The following is a 27,138-nucleotide window of genomic DNA, read 5'->3' as shown; positions in this document are numbered from 1 at the left end:
TTCAAGCAGCTTCCGGGATAGGAGTTTTATACCGCATCAGGAAAAGGAAACGTGGTTGAAATTTTAGAAGACCTTGGTCAGCTGAACAAATATCCTGAAGACGGAAACTTCCTATGTAGTCTTGATCTCAAGATATATTTTATACAGGAAAATAACTTGTACATTAGCCCCCCAGATAGTGAGACAATTTTGAACGACTATTCTGTAACCAATCGGTCTTGACAAACTGTAAAATTTTGCAGAAGGCAGTAACCTTCTATATGGCCAGGATCATGTGATATTCCATACGGCCGTCTTATCCCTAGGGCTGTCCAATCTTAGCATTATTTTTTTCCATGCGTTATTTATACTTTGTTTTTCATTCGTTACAAAACATCAAATCAAAAGGGAATTTCCTGAAAATCAATGTTATAAAGGAAAGTATTCTAAAGATCAATATTCACTTGATTTCTCACGGAAATTTTATGTACTCTTACATCGTCGTCGCCTTCACCAAACATCATCTGACGCACGATCTAAACAAAATCCCTGGATGAATCTGATTCCACCTACAGGAGAAAATTGTCTTCGTGCTAAGAAAAATTACTTCACACAGCATGAAAAACCAGGTGCAACTGAAAACGCCGTTGGTAAAGCAAATAAGAACGAGGTTATTAGAACCCGCAAATAATCGTTGCTAAGCCTGATGTGCCTTGTAAAATCTGTCATGATATCGGCCATTTGTGGATTCTATCAATGTTATCCTTTATCAAGCAAATTTTGAAATTTGACTGAAATGCACACGGGAAAACCTAATTAAAATTACGACTTAGCAGCCAAAACTCTACCAAAGCGCGATAAAAAAAATGAAAACGAAAAAAGTAAAATCCGGAAAAAAATTAATTCTCCCTTTTCATTATTTCAAAAATTTACAACAAGCCATACTTCTACGAACCCTGTTGTTTTTCTGTTGTTGACTGTTTTCAATTTAATTACAGAAAAATAAAGAAGACACCTTAATTAATTAAAAATGAGTGTCTAGCATTTTTCACTTTGAACTAAATTCATCTTTGATATAAGATTAAATTCTTCAATGTTGATATAAGATCATAGTAAGTTATGATTTATTTGGTTACTGCAATGATCTCTACAAGTGAATTCCTATTGATTTAGAGTGCTACAAACCGATATATCTTTGTGGTATATCTTGAATAGTCATAGCAATTTTCAACTATTTCTGTCAGCATATGAATTCCCAGAACTGATTATTTAAATCAAACTCAAACAACATTTCGATACAATCAACGGATATTGAGTTGCAACGTTATGTAAATTATGCCAAAAATGCTTATCTTTCAAACGCTTGAATTATAATGGCCTATTTATCTGTCGAAAATGCATGTAATCTCTTATCGAAAGCCTATGCAAAATGTCATCCAAATCAAAGAGACTCTTGCCTGGCCAGTGGCTGTCTACCAATTTAGCATAAAACTGTTAAACCACGTACCACTGTTATACGAAGAGTCACTTCAATGGAATAAACTTGATTTTCCTTTTTTCAATTGTTGTTTTGTGTAATTAGTAAAAGAGCTTCTCTGTTTTTAAGCACAATTTTACTATTATAAATCGTTATACACTCTTCAATAATAGCTGTCAGTTGAGACAAGAACAAATAATAAAATAAAACTTTTTTTTTCAGATGCTGCGATCGAACATTATTGACACCCAATGATTCCAAAGTACCCTCCTAAGCCCAGTCCTAAAAACATCATAACTTCATAATGTGACATTTTATCCTCCCATGAAAGCTTAACAAGATATTTTTTTAATGTGTGACTTCAATGATTCTGAAAATTCATGATTAGAAGCAAACAGTATCAGCAATTGGAAAGCTCTACAAAAATCACAAAACTGTAAAAATTTAATTTATGTATGCTATACCTATCAAAGAAACTGGAAACATTGAAATACTAAAGTAAACATTTTTAGAAAGCTCTTAACGCCAAATAAAAATACTAAAGTTCGAAAGACTAACTAGGCCAATGCTATAAGTCTTGATAATAAAAAAACAATCAATCAAATAAACCATGCAGCCGAAAGTGTTTCAAAACAAATACCATTTCGATTTTGAAAATTTAAAGTGGAACATGCAGTACATAGTTCTAAAAAGCGAAGTAAACAGGTTATACATATATCGAAGCCTTTGACACTGTACAACCGCTCAGACGCACTGAATGAATTGGGCATGCTCTCAAAGCTCACGCAGTTCTGAGACTTTCGCTAAATTTCAGCAGCTTGCGCTCCGGGTGCGTGTGTATGCAATTTGAAAAAAATTATATATTTTATTTCTCGCTCTTGCATCGACTGCGATCGGAAAATTCTGCTAAACTCTGCGAGACCTGATCGTTCACTATCAATCTCGACACTTAAAAATCATTTTCACTATAAAAAGACCAGAGATCGACTGAATAAGCATCACAATCAGTACAGCGTTGTGACAAACACCACACACGGAATTCAAAAATGGCATTCAAAGTGAGTGTTGTAATATGTGATTGGAAAAGTGTAGGATTAAGTGGACCAAGAACAATTATTAAAACATCAATTATTTCAGTTCGCAGTCTTCGCTGCCATCGTGGCCGTCGCTAACGCCGTCGCCATTGGATACCCAGGTGCCTACCCAGGTGCCTACCCGGCCGCCTACCCAGCCGTTGGCGTTGCCAAGGTGGCCTCTCCATATGCCTACCCAGCTATTGCCAAGGTTGCCGCTCCAGTACTCGCCAAGGCTGTTGATGATTATGATCCAAACCCACAGTACAGCTACAGCTACCACATTGCCGTAAAGATAAATTTACAGTAATAGTAGAAAATATCAGAACTTATCGACTGTTCATATTTCAGGATGCTGTGACTGGAGACAATAAGGAACAGCAGGAATCTCGCTCCGGAGATGTCGTCACTGGATCCTACTCTCTGGTTGAACCCGATGGCACCCGTCGTGTTGTTGAATACACTGCTGATCCAGTCAATGGATTCAACGCCGTTGTCCACCGCCAGCCACTTGCCGTCAAGGCTATTGCCCCAGTTGCCAAGTATGCCGCCCCTCTGGCATACCCAGCTGCCCATGTCGCCGGTTATCCAGCTGCCCATGTCGGATATCCAGCCTACGGAAAGGCCCTTATTGGTTAAACTGAAAAGCCCAGCCTAAACACCTCTTCACTTCAACCCTTCTCAAGCACTTCCCCCTTGAAGTCATTAGTTTAAACAACTATTTATCTATTCTAAACTATTTCTTTGTTATCTATGTCGCACTGTCCATCTATTTATTTTCCCTCAAAGCTACAAATGTGAGTTTTCTAGTTATTCCGTGCTCAACTGAATGCGTGTACAAAAGATATACATATAATTGTAAATATGAAGAATCTTAGTGAGTTGAGATGCTACCCAAAGCATTTCATTCCTTGACTGTGTGAATTGAACAGAGTGTAAATTATGCTACCGTAAGCTGTCGTGATCGATACTCATTGCGATCAAATAAATGCAATTTCTACAAAAGGAAACATTTCTTGTTATTACTTATTAAGCTTAAGTAACGGGACTACCAATATTCCCTAACCATATTTGATTGAGTCACGTTCGTTATAGGGATTAACCAGACAATTCTTTCCATGAACTACACATTTCATTTTGAGATACAGCAATCTGCCTTACTGCAATAAGCTCTAAACTGACAAGTTGATCAAAAAGTCGTACCTGGTTTTGTAAACAATGAGATCCAACGTCAATTTATCGAAACTCACCCGCGCAAACTAATACAAGCAGGCAACATTTTCTCAACGTTTTTTATTGAAATTGCCACTTTAGATTACAAAATAGAGTTGAACTGAGAGGGTGATCCAGATTCGAAAAATCTAAACGTCAGAAAGAGTCAAATACAAACTGTCATCGCGAACCATATCTTGCGTATAGTAATGTATGACATATTTTCGTTTTAAGCTAAGTAATTCGAAAGAACACCCATTTTTAGTTTCAATCAGTGAACAAATCATATGCTTATTTAGATACCGCAATGGGTATGGATTTAATCCCAGCCGAGGTCGCTGGGATTTTTCTTAGGCATAAAAATCTCTGGTCGGAAGGAAAGTAAAGCCGTTGGTCGCAGGTATGGAAGCTGCCTTCCTGCACATTAGATTGCCGTCAATGGATGGCAATCGATATCCGTCGGTGATTGACGAAGACTTTGATACCGATTAAAAAAAGGTTTTAGAAAAGATACCGTTAATCAAGGTTTTTATAATAATCTTTGGTGGCATAACAAATATAAACCAACAAGGAAAATTTCTCCCAGCACACTGAACTACACGCTAAAAGCAAAATAAAAAAATTTGCTACGCCTATTTTAATATTAATCCAAATGCTAAAAAAATCTTGACTAGATGACATACTATTTTACTATCCGGGTTGGAACAAATCCAATCCAGTGTAAAACCGAACTTTTGATCAGTGCAAACCTCGACCTGAGATAGATGACATAAACAAACAATCAAGCTACCGTTTATCAGACAACAAGCTGACCCAATCTTGATATTCTTGAAACCCGATCTAGGTTGGCACTTAATCAAAAACAAATTCGGTACCGTAAAACGGGGTATCTTTGATAATGCGGATAACTTTGGTAGTAGAATATAATAATTAAATTATCTCTCTGCACTATTTCCGAATTGGTTACATTTTGTAGCTTAAAAAACAATCTTCTTGTGTTTCGCCTTTCAATCAGGCACTCCAACAATCACTTATTAAATGTTTTTTTTTTTCGATATAGCCTTCACAAATTCAATGTTGTCGAATTATTGCTAATGTTGTTTCTGATTATATACTCATTCAAAGTATCATATTTCATGAACTAAATTGTTTGAGATTAAAAAAAAAGATGTTCGGTCACAAAGCAAAAAAAAAGGTGCAAATGCAATAATTTCCGTTAAACATATTACTTACGTATTGACTCTAGAGTCCTCAGTATCAGGTACCCCTGTCCCCCCACCACCACTGGCAAAAGGAATGATTGTCGATTTGCACATGTTCCTCCGATGTGCGGAAACAGTTCTATTTATCAGTAGCGGGGGATATCTTTCACTATCCCTCATCAACGGATGAGTTTGGTAAAGGGGATGCTCGCCCCGATTCTTTCTTAAAAATGTCCTTAGTTCGCTTTCTACTTTCTATATACAGTGTTCACACTGTACTATAACGGAACTACCAACTTTATTCTTTCATTTCCTATAAAATGTCCACTTTAAATCTGATATTTGACGTTAAGTATCTCCAACTATGTAAATCGTTAATTTCACGCATGAAGTAATAAAAACATGATTAGTTAAAGTAAAATAATGTGTTTTCGTAGTTCTATCATCGCTACACTAGTATGTTGATATGATATTCAGTTTTAACATGGAGTGGTTTATTACATTCAAAATAGTAAAATTGTATTTAAACTGGCCTGAGTGAAAATAATTCTGAGGGATTATTTTTAGCGCAGGAATCTACTTTGGTGCGAAATTCTCAATATCTAGGCTGAGATACATTGGTGGCCTTTAAATTTACACAATAGGCCGATTTTCATACAAACTAGTCAACTTTGGCATGTTGCAACTATGTTTTGTTATGATCAATTCCAGAACAACATGTGAAAAGGGCATACAAGCTTTTTGTAAACAAACTTTCTTATGCCCTTTTCTCGTCACCCATATGACACCAACGCAAACCTTTAACATCACCGGGTAGGGGACACTTTCCCCTTCCCGATGATATTGCTGGTTTGCGTGGGCGACCCTCGGTTGGCGAGAAATGTACCTACAAAGGTTTGTTTACAAAAATCTTGTATGCCCTTTTCACATGTGGCTCTTGAATTAAGCAGAAATTTTGACACAGAACTACAAATATGCTGAATTTTGCGTGTATGTAATATCAAATTATTGGAAGCGCTTTCCGGAAATTGACGGGCTGGTGGAAAATGGCCAACTAATTGGCACATTTATAATTCGCTAAATGGCTATGGAATATGGCACGAAAAAAGTTTATGTAGATGGCAAATTGCTTTTACTGAACTTTACACATGGTCAAATGGTTCTCAATGCGTTCGTTATGTAACCTTTTTGCAGCAACTGGTGGGCCAACCAGACAGATTCTAGTCTAACTGAGGTTTTGGTGGATGCAATAAAAACAAAGCAACCTTGACCACACAGTTCGAAAAAGTAGTGTAAATTTCTGTTCAGTATGATGCACATAAATGGAGCGTTACATATCATATAAGTTTACATTTAGGCCTATTCTGCGCGGCGTGTGAGGTGAGGTGACTCACTGTCACTAGTGAAGTGACAATTGTCACCTCGGGTGAGGTGACTCTCCATTTGATTTGCATGGAGAGTCACCTCACCCGAGGTGACAATTGTCACTTCACCATCGCTTCACTGTAACCTCACCTCACACGCCGCGCAGAATAGGCCTAATTATCTATCATGTAAAGTTCTGAGACATTTCAAGCAATGTAGCTAATATTGTATACAAAAGCCCATTGTTGTAAACAACATTGTTTACAAGTCGGTTGCGTGAAATGAAATACAAGTTTACGTGAATGAATCTTTACATCACTATTAAAATTCAGAATTTTTATCTGTGCAGGGTTTAGGAATGTTGTTTTATCGTACTCTTGCAGTTCTTTATAAAAAATAAAATGTCACTTGGGTAACCTCATTATGCGATAGTAAACCGTCTTATAATATCCTAAGGGGCTGTCCACATACCACGTGGACAGGTTAGGGGCAAAATGTGTATGGATGATTGTCCACGCGAGGTGAGTATGAGTCTAATATATATCAAAAACTGTCCAGGTGGTATGTGGAGAGCCCCTGGTAAGATTTTCATATTTCTGAAAATTTTCCCTCAGTTTAAAATAACCTGGGATTTTTTTATTATTTGTTTTCCGTACTGAATAACAATGCTACCAACGCCAGGGAGGCTACTCCCACACCTGGACCCTACCTATCAACCCATCAACTCATGGACCGGAGACCAACGGCTTTACTTCCCTTTTGAAGGATAGCGTGATCAGAGATTTTATGCCTCAGAAAATCCCGGCGGCGCCGACTTGGATTGAACCCAGGGTGAGAGGCAATCACGCTTACCCCTGCACCACCGGCGCCGCTTATTTCAGGGAGTTGTAAGTTGAAGAAAAACCGTAAAAATTATAAATTTTATTTACAAAATCTAATGTTCTTACCAGGACCGCATTTGAGGGAGAACATGAGGGCAACTTTCCCGCCCCCACGTGGCTAGTGGGGTGGCTCAGCCGTGGACGCTGAGCTAATATTTTTTGTATTTTTTAAATTATCATATGCTAATGCAAATAATTTTCATTTTACGTTTAGTTCTGAACGTCGGATTTAATTTTATACGTCGATCGGCCAATATATCTGAACTTGTTGATCACCAATTGTTGAGTTGATGTAAAAGATTTTTCGGAAAATTAGTTTTGATTAATTACAAATTAAGATCATTGAAGACCTCGATAACTGATGAATGGCTGATGTTTTATTTTTGCTGAACGAAAGAAATGTTCTTACGAAGATTAAAGCATGGACGCCTACATTGAAGCTAAATGCTCCATGGTTGGTTACAATACTTTTTACTGATTTGTATTGTTTCATGTAGCATTTCAATATGCATTCAACAAATCACATAAAACGTAAATATGTAAATCTATTCTTACATTAAAGAAAACTAATAAACTTATGATATTAAATTCAAGAGGTTTTGATTATGCAATCCTTCTGTATGATTACTTATTATATTGAGTGTTTTGTTTAGTTTTTGGACAATTCTCAAAACTCAAATAGGAAAATATAGATATTGGGAGAAATTTTCAAACCTCTCGAATGGCTTTCGAGTGACTATTAAATTTGGGTTCCTTAAATCATTGTTATAAAATCTTCCTATAATATATATTATTCATACAATTGCTCCTATATGTACGCATTTTTTTTTACATCACTGGTAATTTCACTCAATTTCTCATTAATTTCTAGCATTGGAAACATTTTACCAAAATTTAAAAAAATAGATTGATTGACATTAAGTTTACTGAAAAATGTTACTTCAAGATAAGAACAACAATTGTTCCAACTTTATAATTCTATGATTCGTATGTTTGAAAACTGATTTTGAATGCTATTGAACGTCAATTAAATAATATTGAAAAGTATGAAGAAAATCTTCTTTTTTGCTAAGGGAAACTAGTCAAAGCTACTCAAGAATGCTCAAGATTTTTTTTGATGTCTATCACCAACCAATCAATGCTACCCCGGTGAACAGTTGGGGCGGATGTCAGTAGTTAATTATTTTATTTTTTCAAATGTAGATTCTATATCTTCATATGAATTTCTTCTCATTTTTGAACACATTTGTTTTCGTTGAAGATGGTAGGAGGAAAAATGCTATCGCGTATTTTAAATTCAAACTTCGCAAGCAGATAATGGGAATAATAAAAAATTAATTCCATTGCGATTTTGCCATGACTGGTGCATATGCCATTATTGTCACACTTTCCAAGTTAAAAAATTGATCCATGCTCATTTCGCACAATAAAAATATTTCCGTTCAAGAGACGAACGAACCCAATGCTGAACGATAATGAAACAAAATTGTACCCCATATCATAAGCCTCAGATTTAACGGGTTTTTACTATATTGTAAATAAAAAACTTTATGCGGAACATGCAGAGTATATGGTTCAGAAAAGCATAGTAAACTGGTTGTACATATGTCGAAGCTTTACAGATTGGCCACCACTCAAACGCAAATCGTTGGGCATGCTCTCAAAGCTCAACGCAGTTCTGAGACTTTCGCTAAATTTCAGCAGCTGCAGTGCGCTCCGGGTGCGTGTGTATGCAATTTGAAAAGAATGATAAATTTTATTTCTCGCTCTTGCATCGACTGCGATCGGAAAATTCTGCAAAACTGGGCGAGACCTGATCGTTCACTCTGAACCTCGGCGGCTAAGAATAGTTTTCAGTATAAAAAGGGCAGCTCGTCTGAATAAGCATCATAATCAGTACAACGTTGTGACAAACACCACACACGGAATACAAAAATGGCATTTAAAGTTAGTTTTCCAATATGTGATTGAAAAAGTGTAGGATTAAGTGCACCGAGAACAATTATTAAAACATCAATTATTTCAGTTCGCAGTCTTCGCTGCCATCGTGGCCGTCGCTAACGCCGTCGCCATTGGATACCCAGGTGCCTACCCAGGCGCCTACCCAGCCGTTGGTGTTGCCAAGGTCGCCTCTCCATATGCCTACCCAGCTGTTGCCAAGGCTGTTGATGATTATGATCCAAACCCACAGTACAGCTTCAGCTACCACATTGCCGTAAAGATAAATTTACAGTAATAGTAGAAAATATCAGAACTTATCGACTGTTCATATTTCAGGATGCTGTGACTGGAGACAATAAGGAACAGCAGGAATCTCGCTCCGGAGATGTCGTCACTGGATCCTACTCTCTGGTTGAACCTGATGGCACCCGTCGTGTTGTTGAATACACTGCTGATCCAGTCAATGGATTCAACGCCGTTGTCCACCGTCAGCCACTTGCCGTCAAGGCTATTGCCCCAGTTGCCAAGTATGCCGCCCCTCTGGCCTATCCAGCTGCCCATATCGCCGGTTACCCAGCTGCCCATGTTGGATACCCAGCCTACGGAAAAGCCCTTATTGGTTAAAGTTCGAAGCCCAGCCTAAACACTTCTTCTCTTTCGCTTCCTTGAAGTCAATAGTTTGAACACTGTTTATTTATTCTTAACTATTTCATTGTTATCTATGTCTCACTTCTCTCATGCTATTACTTGTCCTTCAAATCTACAAAAGGAGAGTTATCTAGTTATTCCAAGCTCAACTGAATGCGTGTACAAAAGATAGACATAATATTAATCGTGAATGTACTGAGTTGAGATGCTACCAAAAGCATCTCAATCTTTGACTGTGTGACTTAAACAAACTGCGATTAGGGACCGTCATGGAAAATTACGGTCAAATAAATGCAATTTCTATAAAAGAATATATTGTCTTGTTGTAGTATTTCGAAACAAAAGAAAAGAAAAAACATTCCCTGCAACACAAATATCCCAGTTTTCCATTGAATATCCATTCATGTATTGGTTTTAATTGACGTACGATCATTGTAAGGAATTTTCGACAGATAGTTACTGATCAGTACAAGCACCTCAGTAATGTACAAGTTATACCACACGACTTCTTCTTAGGTCATTTAAATATGACCTATATAATTGAAATGTTTTGGGTGTTATGGAGAAAAAAACGAGTTGGTTCAAAAGTGCAAACCATTCACTGACAGGAAAGTGACACTAGAGGCAGAAGCTTTAGCTCCTTTTTTATATTTTCGATGATTGCAATCGTTAAAAAACAATCCTCATACCAACATAGAAAAAAAGTGAATTTTAACCCTCTAATTTCAAAGCCCTCGTTTTGGTGGTGTAAATTGTTAGAGCTGGGCTAAAACAAATCGAATTGTTTCACAAATGTTGTGGTTGGAAAAATGCACTATTTATCTATCAGTTACAAGAACTTTGGAACGCATCGGATACATAATCATTCTGTGAAGTTATGTTAAAAAAATATGTTCTATGGATTTCAGTACTTAAACATACTTCAAAAAGAAAATTCCATTGTCATTACGAATCGATTATTTTCTGAAATTAGGGCTAGAATTTTCACTTGAGTTCTTGTTTCAGCTGATTAGTTTTGGTATCGATCGTGAGAAAATTAAATAAATTGCAAAAACATTGTTTTACAAAAACTTAGGGTGACCAGTTAATCCCAAATATTTTGGAAAATATCCCGGTTGTGCGATATGCATTTCAATTAAGCATAAAACCGAAACTCTAAGGGATTACTAGGATAAATGAGTCATTATTAAGACAGAAGCATATACCTTGAATTTTGTTCTTCCTTTGACATACAGAAAATTATGACCAGACTATGTTTATAGAACTCCAGAAAATAACATAAACCAGTTGTTTTATTTAAATAGTGCTGTAAAGTTAAGTGTTTTTTTTTCCCTTGATTTGTTTTCCGTCGATCTTGTTTTCCGTGCTGAGCACCAATGCTACCAACGCCAGGGAGGCAGCTCCCACACCTGGACCCTACCTATCGACCCATCAACTCATGGACCGGGGACCAACGGCTTTACTTCCCTTCCGAAGGAAGGCGTGATCAGAGATTTTATGCCTCAAAACATCCCGGCGTTAAGTTAAGTTAAGTGTTATAAATAGTAGTGGTTTTAAAAATTTCCACAGGCAAACAAACATTTTAACACGCTTTTATGTGGATGCACGAGGATTACACGCGATATTTAGCCATATATACAAAGGACATTGTGATCATCATCAAATGTACTCTTAAAAGCAACGTTACATTTACATATTTTAATCAAATTTATGTTTTGTTATGTAAATATTTCATTGATCAATATATTCACATGCTTAAAAATTTTTTCAGAGCGGCACCGGTAGTGTAGTGGTAAGCGTGATTGCCTCTCACCCCGAAGAGCCTGGTTTCAATCCCAGTCAGCGCCGCTGGGATTTTCTGAGGCATAAAACTCTGATCACGCCATCCTTCGGAAGGAAAGTAAATCCGTTAGTCCCCGGTCCATGAGTTGATGGGTCGATAGGTAGGGTCCTGGTATGGGAGCTGCCTTCCTGGCGTCGGTAGCATTGGTACTCAGTACGGAAAACAAGATCGACGGAAAACAAACAAAAAAAAAAAGAATAAAAAATGTTTTCCTTGCTAAAATTTGAATGTTGTAAGGTAGGGAACGAAAAATTCTAATTTTTTGGCAAAACGACACCCCACGGTACCTTAAAAATTCGCTCAGAACTATTTATAGGATTTTATGCAACTGTTCTCAAGCATTCTCTTAACAGTAATTTCCTTTCACAGAGTTCTTTTCAGAATAATTCTAAAATAAATTCTAGATTTTCTCAGCGATACCTTTGGAAATTTCTCTACACAGTCCGGAAATTTTCTGCATAGCGCTCAAAATAAAAAATCATAAAATTCCTCCTAGAGTTCCCTAGAATTTTATAGTTTTGTTATGAATTAACTGAAGCTTCCCTCCAAAACTATATTATAAATAAGCTTGAATTCTCTTTAGAATTCCCATGCAATTCTCCTGAGAATTGATTTAAAATGTTTATTTTCTCTTGGAGTTCTCCCCTAAATTCTTCTGAAAATGCATTTGAAAACTTCCATCACAGTTAACTAGCAATATTTTTTCTCGAAATGTCTATGGAATTATCCTCGGAATTACATTAAGCCTCTTCTCATGAATCTTTTGGAATTGTACTCTCTATTGAACAATTGACTACTGTGTTACCTGACTTATTACGAATATTCGTTGTAAACGAGTGTCCGATTACAACGTATAGTTCGTCTAATTTTACATTGCAAATGCTATGCAAAATTAGACGAGTCATACGTTGTATTCGGGGTACTCGTATACAACGTACATTCGTTCGTTATAGGTCAGGTAACACAGTAAAAGTTCTATTCAAAATTTTCTTAGAGGTCTTTCCTAAACTCTCTTGGATATTTTAATTGAAAAGTAACTGAAAACTGACTGCCTGCACAATGGTACAGGATCCTCCGATCAACTTAAGGACGTCTACACTACTTTATTACATGGTGACACCCCTCTTCACAGCTCACAGTGGTGCCAAGGGTATCAAAACACGCGCTTTTTTATTTACGCTGAAATGGTTGATTAAAGGTGCTAGGTGTCTTCTGAGAAGTTTCTTGGGTTACAACACTCCTTCTTATGGTAAAAGAAAATTAAAGATTAATTCACCTAAAATTGAGATGCAAAATTTATTTTTTTAACATAATAAGACACAAAATAATTGTGCTGCGCAAAGCTGTAGGAAACATTACTGTGAACAACTTTGCTGAAGACTATAACTTTCTAGCTCTTATAACATCTGATATATCAAGGTTTTTTTGTGGAGACATCGTTAAAATCAGTTTTGTATCTGTAACTATTTCTACATGTCTGGCATGTTCTATAAAGATGTTAGAAATATCAAATTACATAACTTTTCAGAAGACTGCAAATTGCTACCATCAATAATTGAAAAGTTATTTACATTTATTGGTTGAAAATTACCCAACTTCCAATAACAACAGCTTCTAAACGGGCAAAAACAAGCAGGCCATTCATTGAGCAATTGAAAGTACAAGAAAATGCAATAAAATGGTGAAGAAACCAGACCGCCCCCACTTGACCCTTAACCAAAATACTTGCATTAAAACTTGTCACTTTTCAGAATTTGAAATGCCGATTTTGTGAAACAACGGGACTGCTATCGAGTGGGTGTGAAAAGAGGCATACAAATGGATAACCAAGCAACCTGGGTTATTTCTAGTGACTAACTAGTTGCCTGTTTAGAAGCTATTGTTATTGGAAGTTGGGTAATTTTCAACCAAAAAATGTAAATAACTTTTCAAATATTGATGGTAGCAATTTGCAGTCTTCTTAAAAGATATGTGATTTGATATTTCTAACATATTTGTACAACATGCCAGACATGTAGAAATATTGTAGAAAAAGTTACAGATACAAAACTGATTTTAACGATGTCTCCACAAAAAACCTTTATATCTCAGCAGTTATAAGAGCTAGAAAGTTATAGTCTTCAGCAAAGTTGTTCACAGTAATGTTCCCTACAGCTTTGCCTAGCAAAATTATTTTGTATCTTATTTTATTGAAAAAATAAATTTTGCATCTCACTTTTAGGTGGATTAATCTTTAATTTTCTGTTACCATAAGAAGGAGTGTTGTAACCCGAGAAACTTCTCAGAAGACATCTAGTAGCTTTAATCAACCATTTCAGCGTAAATAAAAAAGCGCGTGTTTTGATACCCTTGGAACCACTGTGCAGCTGTTTCGTAGATCGTAGGTTTACAAATGGTTCCGGCACAGCTAGAGTGATAATCTATTGATAAACCAGCCAATCATGTCGAAAATATCAAGTAGTTCATTCCGCCTTCAACCGAGCCTGCGTGTTGGTTACGCCCGCTTCAAATGTGTGTCACGTACACCCACCACTGACGAGTGAGTGCAACCACACCCATCGGCATACGAGGGATTGCCGCGCGATGAAAGGATAAAGCGGACAGGGGTTGTAAACAACGAAAACAATAAGAGAAGTTAAATTGATAGGGAAGAGCGCTACTTCGTCGTAATCGCCCATTTCCGTTCTATTGAGCAGAAATCATCAATAATATCAATGATTTCACAATGCACAAACAATAATACGTTTGTTCCGATGCGTTAGTTCATTAGCTACAACATAAATCCTATTAGAGCGCATTTATGCATAATTACGCTCATTGTTCTCAAAACAAAAGAAGCGCTCCTAGCGCATCCCCTTTTTCTCCGTTTATCCGTAGGACGAAGAAAATCTAATGGCGTTTCAATGCGTTTGGACGGAATTGAAACGCGTAGGACGAATTTAGAAGCAAGAAGCAGTGTTACATTTTTAATAATATCTCAACATTGTTTGACTCTTTATCAAATCCAACGGTACGTATGGAAAGGTGGATAAATTTAGAAGTTATCTTTGATGAAAACATTCCAAGTTTTGTTCAAACCCTTTCCAAAAAGCGTGGTAAAGTGCGGAATGTCCTTAGTAGGACGGAAATTAGATCAAAAACCCTAGTTGGCAGACACCGAACAGGAAAGTTTCTTAAAAAAAGGTTATCTGTAGTAGTCGAAATACGTATATAGTATATACGTATTTCGACTACTACAGATAACCTTTTTTTTGCTGTTTTATTTAAGCATTCCGCTAACAACCCAATTTCATTACCTCATTATGATGGCTACCTAGCCTTTGGTATTTTCCTTATTAGAGAGTTGAATAGATTTTTCTCCTTTAGTTTACTTAAATCTTTGGTTTTAATTAGTTAGGTAGGTTCCGATTCAACACATTGTAGTCGAAATACGTATCTGTCATGGATACCAAAATTAATTAAGCGGAATTAAATGGAAGATAACCTTTTTTTTTGCTGTTTTATTTAAGCATTCCGCTAACAACCCAATTTCATTACCTCCTTATAAATCTACTTATTAAACTATACCTAGGTTCCTACGGCTAAACAAATACTTATAACTACAAGCAATTCTGCTGTTACCGTTGATTTACTAAACTACAAGGATTATTGGATTTAAAATTGGATATTTATATTAGTTAAACAACACTTCGGTTAGTGATAATTATTTTCCAGTTGTGTTGGTTGTAGTCTACATTTCTATTACCGAAATTTGGGTGTGTCTATAATGCATAATTGGAATATTTGACAACTGTGGTTGTTTCTTCTTATTTGTGCTAAGATTACTGTGAATCAGCAATATTACATCCCTAAAACTAAAAACAATATTTTGGAACAGAAAGCATAAGTAGACCAGGTACTCCAAAGATCTGCATCCATGGTTTTTTGTATGCTGGTTTTATTTGTCAGTATCGCATACTGCCCATAAAAGCATATCAGTCCCATATGGGTAAACCCTGTTGAAAACTATAATTTTCCGTTGGGGATGGGACAATCCAGATTTGCTTTTTGACGGATTCCATGTCAGTCACCGAACTCGACTATCTTCGATCTGGATGACACTGGCCACATATTTTCGGTATGATAGGCCAGGTATTTTTCGCAGGTGAAAAGACCAGTCATCCCATATTTGGATCTGAAGGATATTTCTACGTGATCTAGGACTCTACTTTAATCATCATTAACGTCATTGTGTTTAACACACAGTTTACAATGATATGCAATGGAATTCTAAGAAACTAATTCTAAAATAATACTAAATTGGGTCCACAAAGTTCCATTTGGGATGGAATTAGCCCTAAAAAACATTTGTAATCATTTTGATAGACATTTTTAACAATATACTGTTTCGGAAATTCAAGACCAGTGCAGAGGTGGAGATACGAATCCCGTGACCTTCTTTTTTATCTTTGATTTGTTTTCCGTCGATCTTGTTTTCCGTGCTGAGCACCAATTCTACCGACGCCAGGGAAGCAGCTCCCACACCTGGACCCTACCTATCGACCCATAAACTCATGAACCGGGGACCAACGGCTTTACTTCCCTTCCGAAGGAAGGCGTGATCAGAGATGTTATGCCTCAGAACATCCCGGCGGCGCCGACTGGGATTGAACTCAGGCCTGCTGGGGTGAGAAGTAATCACGCTTACCACTACACCACCGGCACCGCTAATCCCGTGACCTTCAGCATAAGAAACAAGAATGCTTGCTTCAACGTGAGGCTCGTCCGTCACTTATAGCACTTGTTATAGGTTATTTATTACCAAATTCTAGCTGTACGACAAAATGCACTCCTTAGTCACATTGCCTACAAAACGCACTCCTTAGTCACATTGCCGCTAGTAGTGACAGCTAGAATCAATATTAGAACAATTCAGGGTAGGGCCGAAGGAGATCACGATTGACATCTTAGTTGCGCCTGCGTAAATGCAAGACTTTTCGGTGGACACTTCACCTTTTGCAGTAAAAACGTTTCAGACATGACATAGACATTCTAGTAGGAGTATTGACAGCAGAAAAAAAAACGGACTAACCAAACAGGGCAGGGGTCTTTTTCTACATGTCCAAAATGTGACCATTTACGACCGTTATGTGTGTACTGGCACTGGGTTCAACTGATATAAATGTTCTCTTTCTCTGTGTCGCCCAAGCGCTATCATTCGGACCATATTTTACAGTCACATTTAGACGCCAACAGCTTATCAGATTCATGTGATACTTCGTTTATGTATTTATTTCATTAGGTAGGTATTGATCTATTTTCATGTCGAATGAAGTGCATGCAATAGAAACATGATCTATGACCGAAGTAAAACTTTGCCATATAAAAAGGAAAGACAATTTCGATAAACCATGCAATCGTCAAGTGTTGTTCATAGAGCAAAGACAGAAAATGGTTTTTAGAGTAAGTGAAAAATTTGCCAACATTCAAAAATCTAATTGATCTGGTTTCACATATTTTTCAAACCAGGTCGCAATCCTAGCAGCAGTCATCGCTGTGACCCATGCTATTGCTGTTGGATATCCAGCACCTATTCATGGCTATCGACCAGCATTCCCAGTTCCAGGCATAGCAAAATTTGCTGCTCCAGGTGCTGATTACGACCCGAACCCCCAGTACAGCTATAGCTATGCCGTTGCGGTATGAAAGCGAAGATTTATTATCGAAAATATCGTAGTGCTAAATGTAAATACATTCCAACCCAAACTAGGATGCTGTTACCGGTGATAACAAGAGCCAACAGGAATCCCGCTCTGGAGACGTTGTAACCGGTTCCTACTCGCTGGTCGAACCCGACGGTACCCAGCGCGTTGTCGAATATACCGCTGACCCAGTTAATGGTTTCAATGCCGTCGTGCACCGCAGACCACTAACTGCTAAAGTCGTTGCACCAGTAGCAAAAATCGCTGCTCCTTACGCCGCTCACCCCTTCGCTCATCCATTTGCCCACCCAGTTATCGGTTGAGCCAAGATCATCGTACTGAGAAATGCACCACGGAATACAAAATCCCCTAGCCTTGTGATCAAGATCCCCTTAGCAAATTTGAACGTTGTTTACTTTATGATACCATGAAGGTCTTGTGTGTTGTAAATACTTCGATGTTAACAAAAAAAAACAAAACAAAAACAGAATAAAATATAATGTACTTAAAAAATTTAGTTTTTCTTCTGTAAACAAGACATTACTTTGACAACTTGATAGGACAAAACGGCAGTAACCAACAACTTAAAAGTTTAACTTCATACTTAAGGGGGGAAATACAAGTAAAAAAATGTTTTTTATCGATTTTTTTTATTTTACCTTATTTTTTTTCTTTAAATGCTACGAGCACGAGGAAAATGCAAAAAACCCCAAACGTTTGCGTTGTTTCATTTGCTCACAAAAAAAATCCGAAAATCGTCGAGTTTTTTGACGTGTTACTTGCATTTCCCGCTTAATGTAGAAGAAATACTCCTATTTTTGCCATACACAACAATAGGAACCTAACGCTTCTAATCTCCTCTACCAGGGGAACAGTTTAAAGAGAGGTTAATAAACTTAGCCACAGCTAACGCTTCTAACGTACCGCAACAATAGGAGTGTTTCCGCTTTCAATAAGACTTTTAATTATTGAATAAACATATTTGCAAACATGGCAGCCAGATTGATTAACAACCCTAGAGTATGATCACTAGAACCAAATGAATGCAAACTTTTATTCGGTTCTAGGAATTGTTTGGAAGATTTCTGAAACGACTATCACACAATATAGACAAATTGATAATATCAGATGAGAATGTTACCATATTGTAAATTTTAATAGTTTACGGTTTAATCCGTTCCGTTCATGGCACGTTGAAAACCCGGTTCACTTTGTTAATGAGTTCAAAGGACTAAGGTCCAGGTTTGAAGATTTCTGGAGGCAGTTTAAGGGAAATTGAATGTCCAGAAGGCTTTGAGATCCAGAATATTTTGGTTGTCAGGTTAGTCCAATCCAGGGAACATTGAGACCTACCTGACACTGATATTTCCAGTTGGTAACCAAAACCTGGGTTTCCAGAACATGTCAACTTTGTTGTTTGTATTTAAGATCCAAGTTACTCTGTCGATACATATGCTTTTTACATTTATTATCATTACATGAAACATCATATTGTTATTGATTCACTTTTGCTACGCGGCTGGTTAACCTCGCTCAAACGTGATCTATTGTTCGGTTGGTGCGGTTGGAAACGAATGATTTTATTTCTTTATTATAGAGATTTTTAGCTTAATAAGGAGACGGATTCCCAATCTTGTCTGTGGTACATTTATCTTGCGATAATGAAAAGGTGTAGAAAACTGCCAAAAGGGCCAACAAAACGGAAATATAAACAAAGAACACTCAGATATTGTGATCGCCTCCTTTAGGAAGGTGATGAGGGCGGCTGCTGCCGGAGACTCGTCGCCCAACAGGTTCCGAATGCTGATTGACTCCAAGCCGAAGGCAGCCCGAAGGTCTTCCAACTCCGCGCAGTTCACGAGGATGTGCTCCAAGGTGGATGGCACTCCGCAGGTTTGGCAGGTCCTCCGGAACGGTGTTCCTCCGAAGTTGTGGGAGACTTTGCTGTGCCCGGTGCGCAGCCTTGACACCACTCGCTGTTCTCGTAGGAACGTAGGAAACGAGTGATGAATTGAGCTTGTGTTCATGTTAAAACATGATTCGTTTTGAGGAACAAACATTGATGCCGCGATCACGATTGAACATGCATGCTTGGTTCTGTGGCTAATTGGATTTCGCTGTGTAAAAAAAGATGACTAATCCTAAGTGTGTTTTCGTAGTTTTATGCTTCCGGGCATCAAGGGTTGTAGTAGTTTGTTGTGATTTAAGTGGCTCGATTGTCGGGTGGCAACTGTTTTTGCTTATTGAGCAGTAGTGGCGTTGCGTAACCTCACTTTTTACCTATCAACAACTTTAAAACGTTATTTGGGGTCATGTTAACATTCAAATCAGTTTCAAATGGCGCAGAGTTTTACTAATTTGTATCCCTTGAAACTGTTTTGTATGCGATGTGGAGCAGATAGATTGATGTTAGGGCGACGCCACTGCTGAGCAGAAGATCGTGGATTCTATCCCAGGCATCGTTACATTACTGAGTTGAAAGATCGCTTAAATTTCAAATGTGAATCCAGACATAGTTAACCCTTCCCACTAACAAAAAAGTCCTTCCTGTCCTGTGACAACCATGACGATGCAGAGAGATAGTCGGTTTCTTGCAACAACGGGTATCGAACTAACAATCATTCCCTTCCCAAATGCCCACAAAGACGTTGCTGGCGTCGTTATTGACCTTGAAAGTACTGATTCACCACATGTTGCACCCTAATCCCAATCCCTATTAATGCGTGCAGATTTTTCTGGATCTGATGCTCATACTCTATACTCATGCTCACATTGTTTGCTCGTTGTGTTTTGTGTGACAGTTGCCGTCGTCGTCACCGTTCAATATGGGGCTTAACAAAAGGAATTGGTGTTAGCTTGTTGACAAAAAATGAAGAACGGCAATTTTTTAAAATTATAGTCACTTTAACGCTCTTGGGTCATTTGTAACTTGTCCGGGAGTGATATTTAAACTCGTTACTTTGGCGTGAGAGATATGGATGCTAACCACTACGCCGGGGTCGCCCTCGAAGAATGGCAATTTGTATGGCAAGTTTGTACAATAAGAATTGATCATCACGTTGATTCGCCAAAAAATCACATCAGAGATTAATTACTTACATATATGAAACAGGTACAAACCATTCCAAATCTGTCCGTAAATGATCATATTAAAGAGTTTAAAACATTGCTTGCTTGTCGTGTCTTGTGCGACTCGGATAAAAGTAATGTATTATAATATGAGCAAAGCTTTTGAGCAACCTCTTTTGCATCCTGAGAAGATCGTAACAGAGATTGTGGGTTTATGCTCATGCCTGTTCTTATTCAAGAGTCGTAGAACACTTTGTTTTTATAACACATCACCATCAATCCAACCTACCGTTTACCAAAACGAGCTCTGCTGCAAACCTAACCTCCCAGTGATTTCTCGTGGAAGTACAGAGGATTTCTCAGATTCCATCAAAGCGAGTATCACGTCATCATATTCCTACACATCCCCTAATTGACCTGCATTCGGACGTGGCTAGCGCTGGTATTACCTTTTTAAAAGCATGAGATGACCAAACATACTGGTTCTCTATGTTATTACAGGTGATTTGAAAATAACGGAGTAGCAACCGCGGGCGGTCAATCACGCTCATACTCATGCTCATGTACCCAAGATCCAAATTACCCATTCTACATAAAGCAGCCGATTTCATCAAGATGAGAAAGTATACTCGAACCATCGCACGTAGCGGTATTTCATCAATCATGCTGGCGAAAAGAATTTTTTTTTTTTTTCAAAATAAGCCATGTTTTATAAAATTTTCAGAACATTTCTATAGTTTCCAGAACGTACTTGAGTATTTGAAACCCTTCATAAATCTTTTAAACCTCTCAGAACTTTCATGACCTCATCAGATCCCTGAAAACCAGGTGTATGTTCTCGACCGCAGCTCGACTACGAAGCTCTCTGAACTTCTCTGAAGTATTAAAAACAGCACTTAAGTTTGCAGATCCTCTTATAAGTACTTTAAGATCATCGAAGAACACTTAAACAATCTGTAGTTCGTCATACCTCTCAGGAGTCCTTCTTGCTTCGCAGCTTCTTCTTTTTATTTGGTCCTTGATCGTAACAGAATTTTTATTAAAAGATAAGAGAACTTTAAAAAGTAGTTAAGGATCTCCACAGAAGTTTGAAGAAAAATTCAAAAATCAGAAAATATACGAACTTGTACAAACATTGCTCTGATAACCTTATATAAGGTGATTCCTTGAGGAGTTCCAACATGGCCGTCATGATGTGATATGCCCTCTCACTTCAAGTTTTCTTGAGCGCAAATCTCTGAAACCGTTGCGATGTCGCTCAAGAAATTACTACACCCTGTTTGATGGGCTGCAGCAAACGTTTAGTACCACCTTCATTGTTGTATGTTTTATGATAGCTGATATTTATGCTTTCGAAGTTTCGAGGTGATAACGAAATTAATCAGAAATAAGGTTTCCACAGCGATTCACCTTAATGACAAAAAATTAAATTTGTTTATTTCATTGATATCTTATATATGATCATATGATGATATATGAAAATATGAATTTTTTTCACCAATTCAAAAACCCAGCAAACAATTCAATTACTAACTCCTGTAAAATAATATTAGTGTGTAGGTTGTTGTGGTATTAAATATTGATTCAACACTCGTTTTCCTTATGAACTATTGGTCGTTATGTCTTTTTAAGTTTATTTTTGAAGTGAGTGGTGAGATGCACTCATATAGATGCAAGCGACATTATTTTTCGACATTAGCCAATCAGTGAAATAATTGTACAGGTGGTTAAATATGATCAGGCATCTTAAACGAGTTAACAAGGCGGAGCAGCCTATGTTTAAGAACCATTTTCTGTGCAACAATAATACGAAATTAATTAAAAACAAGTGTCTAAAGTTGATATTCTACAATTTTGATCCATTTGGAAGTGACCAATTTTAACATTTCAGTAAATTTTAAAGTATATTAAAAGCATTTTTGTATTTTGTCAACTTAAAATTATTTTAAAATATGAAATTTTTGCAAATTTTGCTAATTATGTTTATAATTAATTTATTCCATATTTCGACCAAAATTTTTTTATGGGATTGTTATCGATTGTCCTTTCAATATCAAGTTGTAGAGAGATCACTGTTTTTTCTTCATGAATAAATTCCTTGATTTGATCAAACAATATGAAAGTAGATACCAATTGATAGTGCATAGTGTTATTATCTTAAAATTTACTTATCAAGCACCGGTTGGGTGATGCAATTATCAGTCAATCATGAATCTAAAAAAATCTGCGAAATTAAGATTATCTTTCGCCCTCCATCTGTGCCTAATCGTAGCACACATATGGAACAGCTACGATTATAGGCAGTAAATCTATTCCAAATAGCTCAATCAACTTCACATTGACCCAAAAATGATTATCACCAAAGGGCCAAAAATTTCAATAATTGCATCACCCAACCGGTGCTTGATCAGTCGATTTGTGCATGGTCGTAAAGTTTCCCTTGGAGGGCGAAAGATAATCTTAATTTCGCAGATTTTTTTTATTAACGTTCTTTACCTATCTCGTTCCATCTACGGCGCGTACCACACCTTGTCTGCTGTTGTACGTGGGCTTAAAAGAAAAAGCACATAAAGTATACCAAAGCCGACCAACCGTACAGCTGACGATCGAATTTGTACTCGCCGCTGATTGAACACGACTGAAAGCAATTGGATATGTTTCAGACATCACATTTGTTATATTTTGTGTTTATAAAATCTGCCTATGCCTTTAAAATGCACCATGTGCATGTCGTGAGATTGAACTTGCACCCTCAACGCATGTGATAGAACACAAGTGCAACTGATACATAGGTACGCACTTTTGATCTGGGCCAGAAAAGAAACAAAAAAAAAATACACCAATTGAGAGAAATATAGCCACAGCAATGACATTCGTACCATGTGAGCGAATTTTTAGCAGATAACGACTATAAAAAGGAGTGGACAGTTCTGAACAGAACATAATCAACATACGGTTGTCAAACAGTTCACACAGATCCCAAAATGGCATTCAAAGTAAGATTGTTGTTTGAAACTCCTATTTGGCAAAACTGATCACGTGATTCGTATTTCTTTTAGTTCGCAGTCTTCGCCGCCATCGTGGCCGTCGCTAACGCCGTCGCCATTGGTTACCCGGCTGCCTACCCAGCCGTCGGTGTTGCCAAGATTGCCACCCCGGTCCTCGCTAAGGCCGTCGATGATTATGATCCAAACCCACAGTACAGCTACAGCTACCACATTGCCGTAAGGACTTAAGCTGTATGATGGCAACAGAGCTTAACAATTATCTATATTCTAGGATGCTCTGACCGGAGACAACAAGGAACAGCAGGAATCTCGCAACGGAGATGTTGTCACTGGATCGTACGCTCTGGTCGAACCCGATGGCACCCGTCGTGTTGTTGAATATACTGCTGATCCAGTCAATGGATTCAACGCCGTTGTACACCGTGAACCACTTGGCGTCAAGGCTGTTGCCCCAGTTGCCAAGTTCGCAGCCCCTCTGGCCTACCCAGCTGCTCATGTTGCCGGTTACCCAGCTGCCCATGTCGGATATCCAGCCTATGGAAAGGCCATCATTGGTTAAAAATTCAGATAAGCAACACCATATGAATCAGTTGTGATTGCATAGATAAATCTCCGATCAATCATTTGAAAATCACAACATATTCTGCGTGGAAATGACCTTTGCCCCGCAACAGGACTACGATAAACGGTTTAAACAAAAACTTGTACACATTGTACACAAACAATTAGAATCATTCATGTGTAAATAGTAACATAATCGCTCAAAGAATGTAAACGTACCATATAAAATATCACCCATGCTTACGACGAGCAGTGTAATAATCATACACGTTTGCTCTCCTGTTTGACTGTGTGTGTGACTTAAGTGTTATTCTAGTGTTATTAGCTCAATCAATCACGAACGATAAAACGCAGCTTCATGACGATGAAAAGGAAACATAACAGTTTTGTGAATTATCAATCCGAAATTTCTTATACGTTTCTCAAGTATCTATGTAAGATTCCAAAGAAATGTATCTGTGATATTGAGTTATCCTATTAATGCACCGATTGCGAAGACATTCGAGACTGGTAATGAAAGAGCTACTCACAGTTTGGCCCACGCTCCCTTCGGTCCGTACAAAAACCGCTTCAATATACGCCACCTACGGTCAATGTGTGCATCTTTAGCCTTGCGCTGAGTCTGCTGCACGTTGATTCGTGCAAGTTCCTCCGACTGCCGTATTCGGCATGGGATCAATATTTTCTCCTGCAGAGTAATAATATGCATAGAAATAAATTGATGTAACAAACTTGGTAGGAATCAATCATCATCAACAACAACCGCCAACATATGTACATACATCGTCACTGCATAGGCTATAATAGCTTACCTGGAACTTCCGACGGCTCTCCATCTGCAGCTTGGCGCGACGCTGAGACGAAAATTTACACGACTCGTAGCACTCGGCCCAAAATGTATTCAACGGCTCCCACAGCGAGTTGGATAAGTCTTTCTGGTAGGTGCTGTACAGTGGCTTAATCTGCAATAAGAGAAAAGCAACCATTATAGAGGAGGCACAGTTTAAAAAAGAATTGCAAGGTAGCATCGATGCGGAAATGGCAATAATATTCAAAGCATGACGAATAGTTGTTGGTCGTAACCTTTCAACATATCACGAACAGCGGAGATAAAATGCGATCGATCTTTCCGCCAATGAATGAATACTCAACAAAACGAATAATGTACGAGCAATGCAGTGAACGCGACCAGAAAATCATATGAGTTGGGGTTTATGAGAGTTCAATAGTTGATTGGCTGTTGAAATAACCACCAATTCAGGATATCATCTCAACTAAATGCTGTATGGTTGCACCATATATGATATCGTTTGTGTATGGTACCCGTTTATAAGGGATGTTAGTTATCTCTGTACATTTTCACAAGATCTTCTGATACAACTTTTATGTTGCTAACACATGGAATGGTCCCAGGATATTTTGGGGGTAATGTGGTTCTACATGTTAAAGTATATATATTTTTTTATTGGGTATCAAGCTGGAGCTGCGTGACAGCTTAGTTTTCAAGACTTGACCCATTTGAATAAATTTTGCTTCTATCTTTGACAATACAGCAGAAGGACTAGCCTATGTTGGCCGCTTGAACACTGGATTCCGTAGGGTAGAGAACTACTTCGGCCTATTGGCCCATTTTGGGGCTATCGAGCAGAAAACTTCAAATAAATCCATGATTTCAGAGTTAACAAGTCAATTATGCATTTGGTACGATACTTTAGTTAATAAGCTACGGAACGAAGTCAATGAGAACGCGTGATATGAAGGTTTGCACCCATTATTCCCAAAAACAAAAGAAGCGCTCCGACCGAATCAATTTTTATCTTCATCCGATAGGCCGAAGTGAATTCATTGGCGTTTCAATGGCGTTTTAATGCGTTAGGCCAACTTTAGAATCCGTAGGCCGAGTTTGGCGTCAAGAAGCAGTGTTAGAATTTTGACAATATCTCAACGATTGATTTATTTTTTCAAATCTTACGGTACGTACGGAAAGGTAAATAAATTTGGAAGCCATCAGTGATAATAACATTCCGTTTGGTGCTAAACTGTGCTAGATTAAGAAATACTAAGTGCGAGTTCTGCTTAATAGGCCGGAAATGGGGTAATTAACCCTATGTATTGTTGCAAGATAGTTAGAATGCTGTGACGTGTGCGCGTAGATACATCCGCGTAGCAAACCGATTGAATAAGTAAATCCGTTTCGAACGAAATATCTAAATTATGTAAGTTACGGAAACCGCGCAAATAACGAAAGCCGTGCGAGACAACCGAAGCGAGAAAAAAGGCTTATTATCATTCAAAGAGTGCCACCAAAATAAATGTGATAGCCTATGTTGGCAAGTTGATTAATTTTGGTTCCCTCCCTAGATATTCTACTTATTTACTACTGAGCTTTGTATCAAATTAGTTAATTTAAAGAACGTATCAATCATTTCAAGATTTCGCGACCGCACCGAACAAATTCTATACTACATAAGCTCAAAAGCGTTTGACAAGCTCTACCGAATTGCGTATCACTTCTGCGTAAGCTCCGTAGACGTAGGCGCGTTGAATCCGACAGTCGGCAAAGGTTTAACCTGTACCAACACCGCTTAAGGAACGACCTCGAGTCAGTAAAACCGTTTAGAGCTAAACATCTAAATTACGTAAGATACGAAAATCGCGCAAATTGTCAACGCCACGCGAAACAACCGTAGAGAAAAAAAACAGCTTATTATCACTTAAAGAGTGCCACAAAAATAAATGTGATAGCCTATGTTGGCAAGTTGATTAATTTTGGTTTCCTCCCTAAATATTCTACTTATTTTACTGTTGAGATTTGTTTCAATTTAGTTATTTTACCGCACGTATCAATCATTTCAAGATTTCACAACCGTACCGAACCAATTCTATACTACAGAAGCTCAAAAAAACTTTTGGTGAGCTCTACCGCATTGCGAATCACTTCTGCGTAAGCTCCGTAGAAGACTTAGGCGCGTTGATTCCGACAGCCGCGAAAAGTTAAACATGCATCAATACCACATAAGGAAAGATCGATTTTACGTAGGGTTTAGTTCATAGATTAACATTGACTGCTGTTGCAAATGCAAGTACTTGAACAATAAGAAATAAGTAAACTCAAATGCTTTAGCCGCATAAATAAGAGATTTCGCGTATTGAGAGAATAATATAGTAATCGAGTCCAACAAACTCAGGGGAATACAA

At 37.8% G+C, this 27,138-nt stretch overlaps 4 protein-coding genes across 5 annotated transcripts in view; 3 read left to right on the top strand and 1 right to left on the bottom strand.

The window, feature by feature from the left end:
• The window catches only part of LOC135714022 (neurobeachin-like protein 1), a 160,192-nt gene that overhangs the window by 72,711 nt on the left and 60,343 nt on the right, over positions 1-27,138 (bottom strand). For both annotated transcript variants that reach the window (XM_065237279.1, XM_065237280.1), the window contains 2 exons: positions 24,753-24,902; positions 24,471-24,628 (listed from right to left, as the gene is read on the bottom strand). In XM_065237279.1, coding sequence (XP_065093351.1) covers positions 24,471-24,628; positions 24,753-24,902 — 308 coding nt within the window. The remainder of the gene's footprint in view (positions 1-24,470; positions 24,629-24,752; positions 24,903-27,138) is intronic.
• Positions 2,473-3,898, top strand: LOC135714027 (larval cuticle protein A2B-like). Its single transcript, XM_065237287.1, has 3 exons — positions 2,473-2,514; positions 2,594-2,818; positions 2,881-3,898. The coding sequence occupies exons 1-3, from the start codon at positions 2,503-2,505 to the stop codon at positions 3,166-3,168; spliced, it is 525 nt and encodes a 174-aa protein (XP_065093359.1). The 5' UTR covers positions 2,473-2,502; the 3' UTR covers positions 3,169-3,898.
• LOC135714028 (larval cuticle protein A2B-like) lies at positions 9,043-10,089 on the top strand. The gene is made up of 3 exons (XM_065237288.1): positions 9,043-9,136; positions 9,216-9,404; positions 9,467-10,089. The coding sequence occupies exons 1-3, from the start codon at positions 9,125-9,127 to the stop codon at positions 9,752-9,754; spliced, it is 489 nt and encodes a 162-aa protein (XP_065093360.1). The 5' UTR covers positions 9,043-9,124; the 3' UTR covers positions 9,755-10,089.
• LOC135714029 (larval cuticle protein A2B-like) lies at positions 21,914-24,456 on the top strand. Its single transcript, XM_065237289.1, has 3 exons — positions 21,914-23,367; positions 23,431-23,595; positions 23,651-24,456. The coding sequence occupies exons 1-3, from the start codon at positions 23,356-23,358 to the stop codon at positions 23,936-23,938; spliced, it is 465 nt and encodes a 154-aa protein (XP_065093361.1). The 5' UTR covers positions 21,914-23,355; the 3' UTR covers positions 23,939-24,456.

The sequence above is a fragment of the Ochlerotatus camptorhynchus genome, unplaced genomic scaffold (assembly GCF_037179485.1).
Source record: "Ochlerotatus camptorhynchus isolate MF236.1 unplaced genomic scaffold, CSIRO-AGI_Acam_v1.1 ptg000599l, whole genome shotgun sequence".
Taxonomy (NCBI): Eukaryota; Metazoa; Arthropoda; class Insecta; order Diptera; family Culicidae; genus Ochlerotatus; species Ochlerotatus camptorhynchus.
This window is presented reverse-complemented; position numbering and strand designations above follow the sequence as displayed.

Coding starts and splice junctions, on each gene's coding strand:
- LOC135714027 (XM_065237287.1), top strand. Junction 2,819..2,880: donor GCTACAGCTACCACATTGCC/GTAAAGATAAAT, acceptor TTCATATTTCAG/GATGCTGTGACTGGAGACAA.
- LOC135714028 (XM_065237288.1), top strand. Junction 9,405..9,466: donor GCTTCAGCTACCACATTGCC/GTAAAGATAAAT, acceptor TTCATATTTCAG/GATGCTGTGACTGGAGACAA.
- LOC135714029 (XM_065237289.1), top strand. Junction 23,596..23,650: donor GCTACAGCTACCACATTGCC/GTAAGGACTTAA, acceptor TCTATATTCTAG/GATGCTCTGACCGGAGACAA.